General features: G+C 35.8%; 1 protein-coding gene across 4 annotated transcripts in view; it reads right to left on the reverse strand.

Moving 5' to 3' along the window:
• DMD (dystrophin) overlaps positions 1 to 13,833 on the reverse strand; it is a 767,992-nt gene that overhangs the window by 222,322 nt on the left and 531,837 nt on the right. For all 4 annotated transcript variants that reach the window (XM_062488103.1, XM_062488102.1, XM_062488105.1 and 1 more), the window contains one exon: positions 11,702 to 11,891. In XM_062488103.1, coding sequence (XP_062344087.1) covers positions 11,702 to 11,891 — 190 coding nt within the window. The remainder of the gene's footprint in view (positions 1 to 11,701; positions 11,892 to 13,833) is intronic.

Raw genomic sequence — 13,833 nt, forward strand, 5'->3', positions numbered from 1 at the left:
AATGTAGCTGCAAAAATATTGCCTCTGAGTTAGCTCTGCAATAATTCACTCTTGCTACAGCAATGATTGAGTAAACAGAAGCTTCTACCAGAGGCATTCTTTTCTATTATTTATTGTAATATTTTTTCATAATTTAATGAGAAAAATTTAAAAGCAATATTTTCATCCTTTCATGTTAAATTAATTTACAGTGCTATAAGCCATAATGAAAACAGAGAAACCATCAGCAAAACAGCATGCTAATAAAGACAGATTTCTACAAAGTTTCTTAACTAAACTCAAAAATAATTTTTTTCCTTTTCTGTCAGGTCCAGCTTGTCTCTGTTTGCTCGCAAGTATTGAGACATGCAGTGACGATTACATAACAATGAAAAAGCAGAAACTACATAAGAACACAGAAATTAAGGAAAAAAAAAAAAGCAAATCTGGTTTGTATTAGCATATATTCTAAATATCTGCCCCCATCTGATGTGGAAATGTGAACCTCCAGCCTTGTGTCGCAAAGATCTTAGAAATAAACCCATAAAAATCTAAGTTAGTAAAGCAGCCTCAAAATTGAAATAAAACTAATTAAATACTTTTAAATTATCCATAGTTTCCTCTGCCTTTCCTCCATCTCGCCCAAACACCTGGGTGAAGAGTTTCTACCCTGAGTCAGTCTCAATAAATGTTGATAATCTGTAAAATTCCTTTTGCTATCAACAGGAGTTGAGTCTCCCAGGATTAGGCTTAGGGCAAGGAATTTGTGGCTGTGGAAATGCAGCTGCAGGTTTGCTCCAAGGACACCTCCCAGCATTTCTGTTTCTGTGCCCTGATCACAGAGCTGCATCAGAACTGGTACCAGTGCTGGTTGCACCTGGGGCAGCCTGAGCCCCACAACACCTGGGTGTATGACTGTCTGCTCAGGAACTAACAGGGAACACAGGGTAACAAACAACCAGCTGTCACAGCTCCCCTCGCAGAAATCACTTTTTCTGGCTGTATTTTTCAGGTGCTGCTAACACTCCATAGTACTCCATGTCTCACAAATCAAAGGTTAAAATAAAATGGCTACCTTTTTTTTTCTTTCTTTTTTTTTTTTTTTTTTAATAAAGCAAATCAACAAGCTGGTGTTTAAACATTGCTGCAACTTTTACTCATGAGGCATAGAATTACAATATCACAGTTAAAAAGAAAAAGAGATGATCCGTTCAGGCTAATGCACTGTTGTGACTCTAATAGGTGTAACGTAAGTGACAAGAGGTTTATTTCATAGCTTTGATCTCACAGCTTCCAGCAGGTTTCCAGGTTCTGGAAAGAAAGGATTTGCTACTTCATTTATAGATTCATTTATATACACTTTGATATAACCAGTACAAAAAAATAGCAGGACAACTGTAAGCTTTTCCCAGCAAAAGACCTTTGAAGTTTAACAATGAAATTAAGTGACTCAGTCTTCTGGGTTTTCTACTTAGTCCTCTACAAAGTGTGTCTTGCTATTCTTTTTTTTTTTTTTGTTGAACTATGAAATAGTTGCAAAAAAAAAAAAAAGTCATTTAAAAGGTGTCCAATCTAGCAGACTGAGGTAGAAATTAAAATTAAATATGTTTAATATAGTAGCAAACGTATGGTATTTCTGGGGAGAATATAATTTATATCTTTAATCTGCTTAGTTACTAGTTGGTGCTTACATTTCCTCCATTGGCAAAGTTCACCTGAAAATTATAATATCTGATTCAGACACCAGAAATTAATATTCTGGCATTAATAAAAAATACTCATACAGTCTCTTTTTAAGGTTAATTCATTTATTTCACAACAAATTATCAGTGTAACCTGATATAAGTTCTTTTTGACTGACATATTTTTTCTCAATCAAGCTGCTATAAGTTATGAAGATTTCTAACGTGAAAAAAATTGCACAAAGTAAGAAAATAAAAATGTTCACCTTCAGAACTGATTAATATGCATACTTCTTGGTGCCTATGGGCTCTTTTGGTTTTGCATTATCTTTTCAGCTGCACAGAGAGTACAGAGATGAAGATATTAATTCTAATTTGAGTCCAGCCATTTTCACTCTCATACCAATGATTCTGATGACTCTTTGTGCATAATACTAAATCCAACCTAAATAACAAGATGATAAGCAATGTATTATTTTCTCTATAATAATTGTTCATAAATATACTGTGTTCTGTTTTAGATGCATAATCTGGACAGTTGAAAGCAGCTAATTTACTGAGGCAAAAATGGACAGCTAATTTTCTGATCTCTCCTGCCATTTCTGCAAACTCTTCCACCTCTATACCGATTCAGAAGAGTTATTGCACAGAGAGGGGTAAATGTGAAAAACTGCTGTTATTTCAGGGACTTCAACCCTTTTTATGGGAAAGAAACATAAAGGTCAGAAAGCATTAGCACCTTCTCACCTGGTGACAACAGAGGCAAGACAAGGCCAAACAACATCAGGCATAAACATTTCTCAGAGAGTCAGAGAAAAAAAAAATGAACCAACAAAAAAATGCCCTTCCACAACACTTGAGACATTTGTGTGGGCAGGGGGGTCAGCAGAAGACACAACTTAAAACCTGGAGTGATCTGGCAGAATAAATTTTCTAGACATATTTTCACATATCTTCATAGTTACCCATGATTAAATTCAAGGTCATAGTTTTGGGAGAAAGTGATCTCAGAAGTCTGAGTTTACTTCTAGTTTCTCTTCTATTGCCTCATGGGCAATTGCATGATTTAGAAGTATACAGAGTGGTAGGACCTACATGGAACTATAAACTCTTTAACCTATAAAAGGCCACCAAATGATGTGAAAAAACCCTACAAAAACCCACATTTACACAAAACCACATTTACACACGAGAGAGAGAAGAGAACACACACACATTTTACACCAAGTTCAGGCAACTGATGTAGTCAGTGAGTTATTTAGCTACTTCTCCTTGGCTCTCTCTAAGCCAGAGAAGGGAAATGTTTATCGAGGAGGCAAACAGCCCCAGCTTAGCTGGTCTAAACTGCCCTTTGGAAGTGCTTCTCTCTTATCCTCATCTGTGCAGAACTGGGAAGCCAAGGAATTGCAACCAAGCTGAGCTCAGTGGCAAAACCTCCTACAACAAAACACATTCGGAAACAGCTCTTGGACATTTCTCCATGGTGTGAGGAGGTACAAACACAAATGTTCTTGCATAAATATGGAGCTGAAGAACATGGGATAAGTGCATTTGGCCACCTGCATAACTTTCTAGATTCCACCAGCTCTTAGCAGGAACTTAAACAGCTCACACACCATTAACACTTAAAAGCAGTTGCAAGAAGTGGACTCTACATCACCTTCAGTAAGAATTCCAGTAAGAACAGATGGCAGATACAAAACAAACTGGTTATGGAACCTCTAAATAATTTTAAGGAAGATAAAACGCTGGAGGGAGGGCAGTACTGCATTCCTATAATCTGATTACTCAGTACATTAACCTGATACCTGGATACAAGGAGCAGAGCTTGTGTCTGCTTGCACCAGTGCCTACCTCCTGCTAACATCACATAAAGAAAATTCACGTACCTCAAAATAAACACATAACCCACAAGGTGAACAGGTTATCTGTATAAGCTTAAACCCACATGAAAATATATATCAAGGATAATACAATGTATATATAAACACAATACATATAAAAGAAGAACTTCTGTAATAGAATTTCTGAGCTTATATCTGATTTCCACTGTCACAGACTCTAATATCCCTCAATTACATGAGAAACAGCTCAATAGTGCTATATTAGGGTGCTTGGTAGGCCTCATGGCATCAGATGACCTCCCCCTATAAAAATATACATAAAATCAGAGAACTGACAAAACAAAAATAGCAATTATAAACCCTAGAAATAATACTAAGTAATCGTGTATTTTCATTACATTATTAGACCATTCGACGAAACTGCAACTATTTAATAACAAATTCAGAGAAGTTAAGCCCAAATCTAGTTATGTTTACTGTGACAAAATACAGTAAAACTATGATAAGTAACTATAACTTAAGGCTGGATTTTCTGAATTCTCAAACAACATGTATTTTAACCAAATGCAAAGTCCTGTACACCAGCTTACAATCTCCTAACCGTTTAATACAGCACTGCCACAACGAAGGACAAATGTCCCTTTCCAGAAAGTTGCTAATGTTATCAGAGATACCAGGTGATGAACCCACTGGAACTATTGCAAAACAGACTGACATAATAATTCTGTACTAATAGCTAAAAAAATAGTACTTTGATTCATATGTGGGATAAATGGCAGTTTATGTGGTGAACATCAACTAAATGAAACCATCCACTCCAGAGAGAAAACCTACAAAATGAAATGGAATCCAGTGAAAATACATGATTCAAATGAAAAATGTGGCATGCAAGGAGTAATGAACATGTGGAACTTGGTGCTGACAGAAGAGATTCAAATTCTTGTCAGCAGTTGAAAGAAAGAAAGAAAGTCTAAACTTCTGACAGAAAATGAAATAGGACACTTGGTACAGAAAAGTTACTTTTGCCAAACGTTGTCAGTTGAGATAGTGGGAGTTGTTACAGTAAACAACTGCTGCACAGTGCATATACAGAGCAGCTAGTATTGTGAAAAAGTGTAAATTCACATGCAGAAACCTGTGACATGGCAGCTATGTACTCATAAAAAGGAAAATTTGGAGGCATTTCTTAGAAGACAACTATTTTTCTCAGTACTGTCTAAAAACCATCCACAAAGCCAGCATAACTTTTCTCTGAAAATGATTTCTACTTTTATTTTATTCCTTATTTGTATTCTCTGTAGGTCAGTGACTCCTTACATATTCAGGAAGATATCAGCCTTAAGCCAAAATTAATACTTTTCCTCAGTTATGCCCTGTACAATTTATCCCTTTTATATTAAGATGTTAATAATCACAGTACAATCATTTTTTTTCTTTTTACCTGCCTTGGGAAAATACACATTTGGTCTCACAAATGAAAAATATTGTGCTCTTTAGTCACGTCTATTGAACAATTTGGTGGGAGGCATAATTGCACAAGGCACTGATAGCCTTTTAAACTCATCATCAGAATATATTAAAGGCTACCACTGGGTTTTTGCCTAGTTTTTACTGATTATCCACTTTTCAAATAAATGTGCTATAAGCAAGACAAAGTGAATAGAAGAACTAAATGGCAGATGAGACTGCACTAGTAAATACTGCTCAGGAGAAGATGGAATGGCAGAAATCTTCAAAGTTCTGGTAACCACTCAGTCTAATTCTTGCCACTTCAGATTGATGTGCTACAGTGAAATAGGACACATACTTAGAAATATTATCAGAAAAATCCATCCATCCCCTTCTTTGGATGTGGGAGAGCCTATTTTAGAAAAGCCTACACAAAGAGTGATCAGGCATCCAATAGAAATTACAAGGTTGGGAGAAAATGCAGGAATTGGAATTTGCTCAGAATAATGGCAAACCATTTTATCCCTTCTATTTAATTTCTACTTGTGATTTGTCCATGCTTTCCTCTAATAATCTTACTCAACACAACAGAACCTCACACTTCATGCTACAAAAGCTTTTCCCATCTAATCTGTGCTTAAAAACCTGTGTTTAAAGCTGGTAGGGTTCGAATGTTGATCTACAAATAAAAAATTAAGACTGTCCCTCTGGTGTGCTCAATAAGCTTTTACAGAGTGAATACATAAATCAACCAAGTGAGAATATACTAGGTTATTTAGCACATTTGAAAAATGTGATTTTTCTTCTACTATGATTATGAGAACATATGCAAATGATAAATTAAAAAAAAAGAAATTTACGTTCTTATTTGGAAACATACTTTATACGTGAGATTTCTGACAATATAGAGATATTTATTTTCATGAGAATAAGTTTTAAGAGTACTTACATCTCATTCTCATACCAGAGTACTAGATATCTTGATAAAACAAGCCTCTTACCTCCCAAAATAAAATTAGTGCTGATAAGGGTTTTTTCTTTTAAGTTCAGAAACAGAGGGCAGAAGCAAAATACACATTAATGCATCAACTCATGGACAAGCTGCAGCAGCAATACATTTCTGTTTTTATGATACAGACCATCCAGACTAAGCAAACTGAAGCAAAACACCTGACAAAAAGTAGTGGCATCTATCTATCTAGTTTATTGCTGATTTCTGACCACTTCTCTTTGATGTCCAGCTAAGAAGAACAGTTATAATCATCATCCCTGCTGAGAATCAGCACCTGAATCTCCCGTGAAAGTATTCAGAGTATTCACAGTTTAACTTGCTGTTAACAACAAAGGAACATTAATCCCCTTCCTTGTGACTGCTAATTATAAAATACTGACAAATTTGTGACCATGTGTTTTCAAAGTAAAATTAACCAATATTTTGAAGAATCTGCTCTGAGGAAAAAATTATTCTGAGATGCTATCTAGTCCTTTCTCAAATTAGGATGTAAAAGCAATTGTTTTAAAACCCAAGATTTTGGAATTTCTCTTCTATTACTCAGTGAAATGAGATGGCACTGACAGCTGCTATTCTATTCCAGGTACTGCAGAACAGATTTTATTTTAGAACTGGCAAGAAGTTAGTATAAAAGGCAAAAATGGCGAATTAAACTTTTCAAAAAAAAAAAAAAACACAAACATGTAAGGGAAGAAAATTATATATTATTTTTAAAGTTTTCAGGGAAGAATTGTAAGAAGTGACTGAAAATGTGTTTTAGAATGGAGAATGGCAAAGTGTTTCAGAACAGAGAATGGAGGCACTTGAAAATTAATTAATATTTCTTAGTAAATTCAATTGAAATGAGCAAGAATATTACAGATATATTCTCATTTCTATTTTAGTGAGATTCATCATCTAATCCATAGATCATTCACAAAATGAACTGTGCTGGAAAATGATATATAAATTATATTTGAAATAAATTTGGAAACAATGTTTTATCTCTCAAAGAACCCATCCTGATAAATAATTGAGGAGTGTCAGGAATATGTATCTACCTCAGCTTTTTACTGCTGTAAAAAACCAGCTGCCTGGACACCTTAAAAACAAATGAGCACCTTTGAAGTATTGATAGGAATAGAAGAGACAAGAGTGCCTTGCCTGCTGTTTATGTTCCTTGTTTTAGATAAAAACATCACTGTGAGAAAATAAGGGTGCTGCCCATACTGTATATTCTGAGGTTTAACTTGAGGCACTGCATATTTTTCACATTATGAGCAGCAAAACTCCTGCCTCTAATGGAAAACTACTTAGGTCATAGGCTAAGTGAGCATGAAGGTGGCAATAAAAATAAATCTGCTATGTATTTCATGCCAAAGTATTAACTTTGCTTCATTTATCATATTCTGGCATACTTTTGATCAGGTTTGTACTACCAATAATTTGTCAGTCATCGTAGATTATTTCAGAAACATTTTTTAAAGATGTGTATATAGTACAAAAGCTTTCTCCAGTTACTGTTTACTTAGGTGTCCCATGCAGTATTTTTCATCAGATTTTAGTGAAAAAAGTTTGTGATTATATTCATCTACAGGCTTAATATTAACTGATTGCATTCATAAAGTAAAAAGGATAAATCCACACTTGTTCCAAAATTGTATCTAATATCACATAAGCTGCATAAAGTGTCACATACTATTACTGCTAAAAAGAAAGACCAGAAAAGTACTTCATACAATCATAGAATCCTTAAGGTTGGAAAAAAGTTCAAAAGTAATCAAGTCCAACAATTAACACCACCAATTTCACCACTAAAACACATCCCTAAGTGACATGGTATCCAGGGATTGTGACTCAACTACTTCCCTGGGAAGCCAGTGCTTGTAACATTTGACAAATTTTGCTATGAGAAAATTTTTCCTAATACCAAATCTAAACATGCCCAGGCACAACTTGAGGCCATTTCCTCTTGGAAGAAAAGACCAACTCCCATCTCACTACAGCCTCCTTTCAGCTGAAAGCCTGAGCTGACTTTTCTCCAAGCTTTCTCCCCATTTCCCTCAGTCACTCCTCATATACCAGGACTGAGCCCAAAGCTGAGACCTGGGGAGCATCCCTGGGGTTTGTTTGCCAGTTGGATGTGACTCCACTCCCTGGGCACAGCCCCACAGCCAGTTTTTACCCAGCAAAGAGCACACCCATCCAAGCCATGAGCAGCTGGTTTCTCAAGGAGAATGCTCTGGAAGTTCTCTTCCACAGTCCAGGAGCCTCCTGGACTGCCTCTTTTCTGCTGTGTTTCTAAATTTTCTGCGGACATCTGGTAAGTTGAAGTTCCCCATGAGAAAAAGGACTAGTGACTATGAGACTTCACCCACTTGCTTACAGAATAATGCGTCTTCTCTTCATCCTGGTGGGAGGTCTGTAACAGACTTCACCAGAATATCTGCCTTTTTGGCCTTCCCCTGACTTTTACCTGTAAACACTCTGCCCAGTTGTCACTAGTATCAAGCTCTAGACAGTCAAAACACTCCCTTCCATACAGGGCTGTCAGACCACCTCTACTTTTTTGCCTGTCTCTTCTAAGGAATTGATCCACTGCACATTCTGGGCATGCAAATCATCCACATCTCTGTGATGGATGGTTTTCCAGCTGCCCAGTGGGTTCCAGCTCCTCCTGTTGGTTGTCTCTTCTGTGTGCCCTGATGCAGGTGGATATTGGGCTACTGACCCCCCCACTTTCTTTCAAGGAGAACTCCTAATTCCTGTATGACCATTCCCAGGTTCTTCCATGGTGTTTTACTCATCAATAACTTCTGTCTTTGCAGCCACAAGGAACTCCAGCCCCACTGAGCTGTTGGACCAAAGGACCTCACTAGCACACAGACCCCCAAACTTGCTGTTCCCAGGCTTATCTTAAGTAAGCGGGGTTTTATATCTTTCTCCCTTCAAATGCAGTTTACTCTTCACTAAACCTTGGTAACTCCTGTGCAAAGATCCTTTCCCCACTTTGGGACATGTGTACCCCATCTGTCACCAGCAGGCCTGGTGTCATGTAAACAGACCCACGATTATAATTAACACAGCTGAGAGTTCCTATCACTAGAGGTATGAAAGCAGAAAGTGAAATTAATTTTCATCTCACTCATATGGTTACTTAACAAACCAGGCCTCAGGAGGACACATGATGTATTTCAACTAGAAAAGAAAAAGAAGCAGACATAATTACACAACTCCTTGGAGTAACGGATTTGCATCCTTGAAAATTCTCCAGAAAGTATTCTAACTGTGTGAATCACCTCAACTATTACACTGCTGTCATTTCAGACAAATGATGCATGCAAATACACGCTGGTACAAACAAACAGGGTATTTATAATGCAACATTTTAATATAATTACATCATCGGGTAATTAGAATGCGCAGTTATATAAGTCTCACCTTTCTCCTTCTGCTACTGAATGAACTGCTAACTACTAAGGAAAGATTCATCTTTATTAGTGACAATTCAGTTAATGGTTTCTGAACATGAAAAGGAAAACAAATGCCTAAAACATGAGATTTTCCTACACAAGCAACTGCTGCTATATAAAAAGTTTCTGTACAGCATCATTATTGTCCTAATTGTTTAAAGAAATAGGATATAAAGTTTGAAAGTGTAAAGCAGAAAACCGATAGATCTCACCTAAAAGTGAGATAAACATCTGTAGTAACAAGGATGCAAAGCTACTACAGAACTCAGAAACTTAGGTGTTCATTACTCATGGAGAAAATTATTTTTCAAAATACTGGTTTACACCTAGTGGTTAAAAATATCAGATTAAAACAGAATTGTAAGATTTCAAGAATCCTAGTGACTATTTTCACATTATTCAACTCTATGGAACTGCATAAAGAGCAAGACACAGACTGCAGCTCTAAATCCATTTATTATATTTGACCATAACTTCTATGCATTCTAATAAACCCTGGGAGTCAAAGTTCTTTCCAAAGACTCATGAGACACTGATATTTAATCAGAAAGCACCATTTTATTTTACTACCTAGGAACTGAATTCAGCCTGTTTGATGAGAGAAAAAAAAAACAACAACAACTTCATATAGGGAAAAAAAACAAAACAATTTGGAAAACTCTAATCCTGTCTGAAAGTGTTTAGGATTTTTTCCATGCTGGGGAGGACTTGCAGTTTTACAACACATACTGGATGATAACAAACCATATTGAGGACATGGACTGTAATGAATATGTCTGTTTTGATACATGTACCATTTGCATAGTGAGTTCCTTGGAATACAGTCATTGCCTGATGTGTTATTTACGGTAAGTCTATTTCTGACACAGAAAGTTACGGAGTGAAAAAAAAAGGCTTATCACTCTTTATGTTTTATGTGGCTGATTTTACAGATTAGTGAGCAATAACCCCTTTCCACAAAGAGCATAAATACATACTTCTGAGACCTCTTTGACTTAGTAAAGCTCCATTTTTGTCTGAATCCTTTTTATGCATACACTGTGTGCAAACTACACATTTATGTCATATTCTTGCTTTTCATCTCTACACATCAAAGTGTATGGTGAAAGAGAACTCTCACAAGCAGGGAGTGGAGCCTGAAAGAATCAATGCAGCAATACCTGAGAAACAGAATGAAAAGCCAAACTCTCTTTCCTGATCATTCAGCTGTCATCATAGAATTGTTCTATTGATAAAATTTTGCTCCATTACCCATTTTTAGCAAACAGACAATATTTGCACTACTATCAGGGAACTGTACGTATTTGAACAAAAAACTTGCACAATAAAGACTTGATACAGAGCACTGGGTTATGAGTTCTGCAAATATTGCCCATCATAATAAATTAATTTATTTTAGAGCTAAAAATTCTTGAACTACTATATAAATTGACTCTATTTTTTTAGTCACTTGTAACTAAGTTTTTCACAGTATGTTTTTCAATCAATAAACTGAAATATAGAGTATCCAGTGCCTTAAATCTCCATTTTTGAACTTCCTTTCAAAATCAAAATCTTGCACTATGAGTGAATGCAAGAAATTTCTTCACTGAAAAGGTCACTGAGCTTTGGAAGAGGCTGCCCATGGCAGTGGCTGAGTCAGCATCCCTGGAGCTACTAAAAGATGTGTAGATGTGACACTTGAGGACATGATTTAGTGATGGCCTTGGCAGTTCTTGGTTAATGGTTCACTTGATGATCTTAAAGGTCGTTTCCAACCTAAACTATTATATGATTCTATCAATACTAGAATAAAGGGTCTTGCCTTCCAAACAGCCAATCAACCTCACATATAAGAAATTTAAGACTTCAAGCAGACACACCTGTATTCCTCTCAAAAACTGCAGTGAAAAAAACACAATGGAAGTCTAACAACATAGTTCAACAGCACCATCTCAACTAATTAATTTTCTTTCTCCTCAGGATTCTCTGGAACACTAAATAAAATATTATCTCTCTTTAAGATATTTTTTCCCCCAGAGGAAAATAACTGTATGAGAACTGTCCAGGCGTTTCCTATGAAAATTTGCATCATTATGTCCTTTTATCACTGCAATGGAGCGTGTTGAAAATAGACTATCAAATTACCATTTCTCATGTATTTGAAAGTAATGGAGAAAAACGAATTCATTTAAGCTACAAAGAATAAACTTGTTGCTAATTACATATCTTCTATAAATATCACATATGCTTGATAAACTCTCATGTTTATCAAGTGCCTCTATACGGAAGTGCTTGGCATACCTGCCACTGTTTCATGAGATCCCGAACCATTTTTGCATCCTCTAGTGTCTTTTCTTTGTGTGTAGCATCTTGCAGGACATTTGCAGTTGTTTCAGCTTCTGTAAGCCATGCAAGGAACTTTTCAAGATCCAGGTAGAATTGCTGCAGCATTCTTAGGGCTGATTCCAGAGCTGCTTCACGATCACAAACCCTGCACAAGTACAAATAATCAAATACAGCACACTTTGGAAGAAAACAAGTCTAAATCATTAAACCAAAATATAACAAAGACACACTAAATATTTTTCATGTACCAGTCAAGGTAAGTATGCCAATACATTAGCTACAGAACTTGTACTGTATGTTTGCCAGGTAGGGTTCTTTTTTTTATATATTTTCACCTGAGAAGTAGTAAGTGGAATCCGTCTGATACAAAATTAAGCAAAAGCAGTTCTTTCAAAGTACTATGCCTAAAATATGCACAATTGAAAATCAGAAGTAATTCCCTGGTTTTGTTTTAGCAAAAGATTATTTTCTTACACTGCAGTGGAAATACTTGTTTATTTTTATAAATCACAAAATAGTTCCTGACTTTTGCATGATATAATAAATTCAATGATTAATTTTCATGTCTTGAAACATTTGGAGATTGTGTTCAACAGCTTAAGCCCTTATAACACTAAAGTTTGTGGTGGGCCTTGTGTTTTTTTTGTTTTTAATTTATTATTTTATTTTCAATTTGAATGTGGTAAATTACAAGGATGATCTCTATCAGTTGCAGGATAAAATACAGTTTGTAAAGACAAAGGGTATCTTATCATTGGAGAAGGTCTGACTCAGATTAGGAAAGAACACTAAAGATTTCAGCAACTCTGATGCTGAAAAAACATTAAAGCAGATCTTGTTATATCATCATTCATGTGCAATGTAGGTGTCATGTATTCATGTATTTTTTTTTTTATTTTGAACTTGAGCAAAGTATGGATTTAGAAACATGAGCAGCTAAGTATGACATTGTTTATTAACACAAAACTGTCAGGTTAGTACTTATTGTATTCTGTGGATATTTGTTTAACATCAACATGATATATAAATAATTTTTTAAGCTCTGAAAATACTTAGTAAGGTCATTTGGTAATGTGAGTTACTTCAAGTGTAATGAATGCACTTTGATGCACACCTATGTTAAATCTACACATCTGCGGTGGTATTCACATAACTTAATAGATTTCTTGCCTAGTTATTTAGGGAGAGGCTAGGATAGTAGATTCTAGCAGACGTAATTTATCAAGTTGTAATTAATCAGAGGATTTCATGAAATTCCCAAGTGCTGATCTGTCTTTCTAATCCTGTTTCCTGTCATCAAGTGCTTGTACTCCTTGGTAAGTATCACCCTAAACCCCAGTTCAATAGAGAAAAGAAAACAAATACCTACCACAACAAGCTTTGTCAAGTGGCACTGACTTAACATGTTTTTTGACAAGCATATAGTTAAATTGCAGCAGAGATAGTAACAACATAAAAAGTCAGTCAGAGTACAGGCAGGAAAACCATTACAGGGAAAAAAATATCCTCCCTGAGAGACTAATGTCTCAAGAACTGCCATATTTCTATTGTATTTTTAATCCTTTGACATCTTATTTGCTTTTCCCAACCATTTTGGTAAAAAAAAAAAAAGGTCTTATTTTTCATTCAAAAGCTGAGAAAGCTATTGAATGCCTCACTACAAGCTCATCCATCAATTTTCTTCAAAGTTTAAAAATGGACTGGATTTTCACCTCAGTTGCACCTGTTGCCACCTACAGGAACTCTCCACATCGTGGCTCTGCTTAATCTGCAGCATTAGAATGGCCCCAGGGGTCTGTCAGCAGGAAACATTCAGCTGCAGAAGAGTGAACGTGATCTCTTTCCCAGCTTTATTCTATGTGGGCATTAACATGGCTTGTGGTTAGGCTACTCTTCAAATTTAAAATAACTTCAATGAAATAATTTTTTAAACTAAAGAACAATTACATAGAAATTACAGCTAAATGTACTAGCAATATGCATTAAATGATAAGACACAGAAAATCTTTTTCTTGGAAAAGACTATATTGACCTATTTACCACTTTTAGCTTAAAACCAGCATTACATTTATTCAACATTACTTGGA

Source organism: Cinclus cinclus, chromosome 2 (genome assembly GCF_963662255.1).
Source record: "Cinclus cinclus chromosome 2, bCinCin1.1, whole genome shotgun sequence".
Classification (NCBI taxonomy): domain Eukaryota; kingdom Metazoa; phylum Chordata; class Aves; order Passeriformes; family Cinclidae; genus Cinclus; species Cinclus cinclus.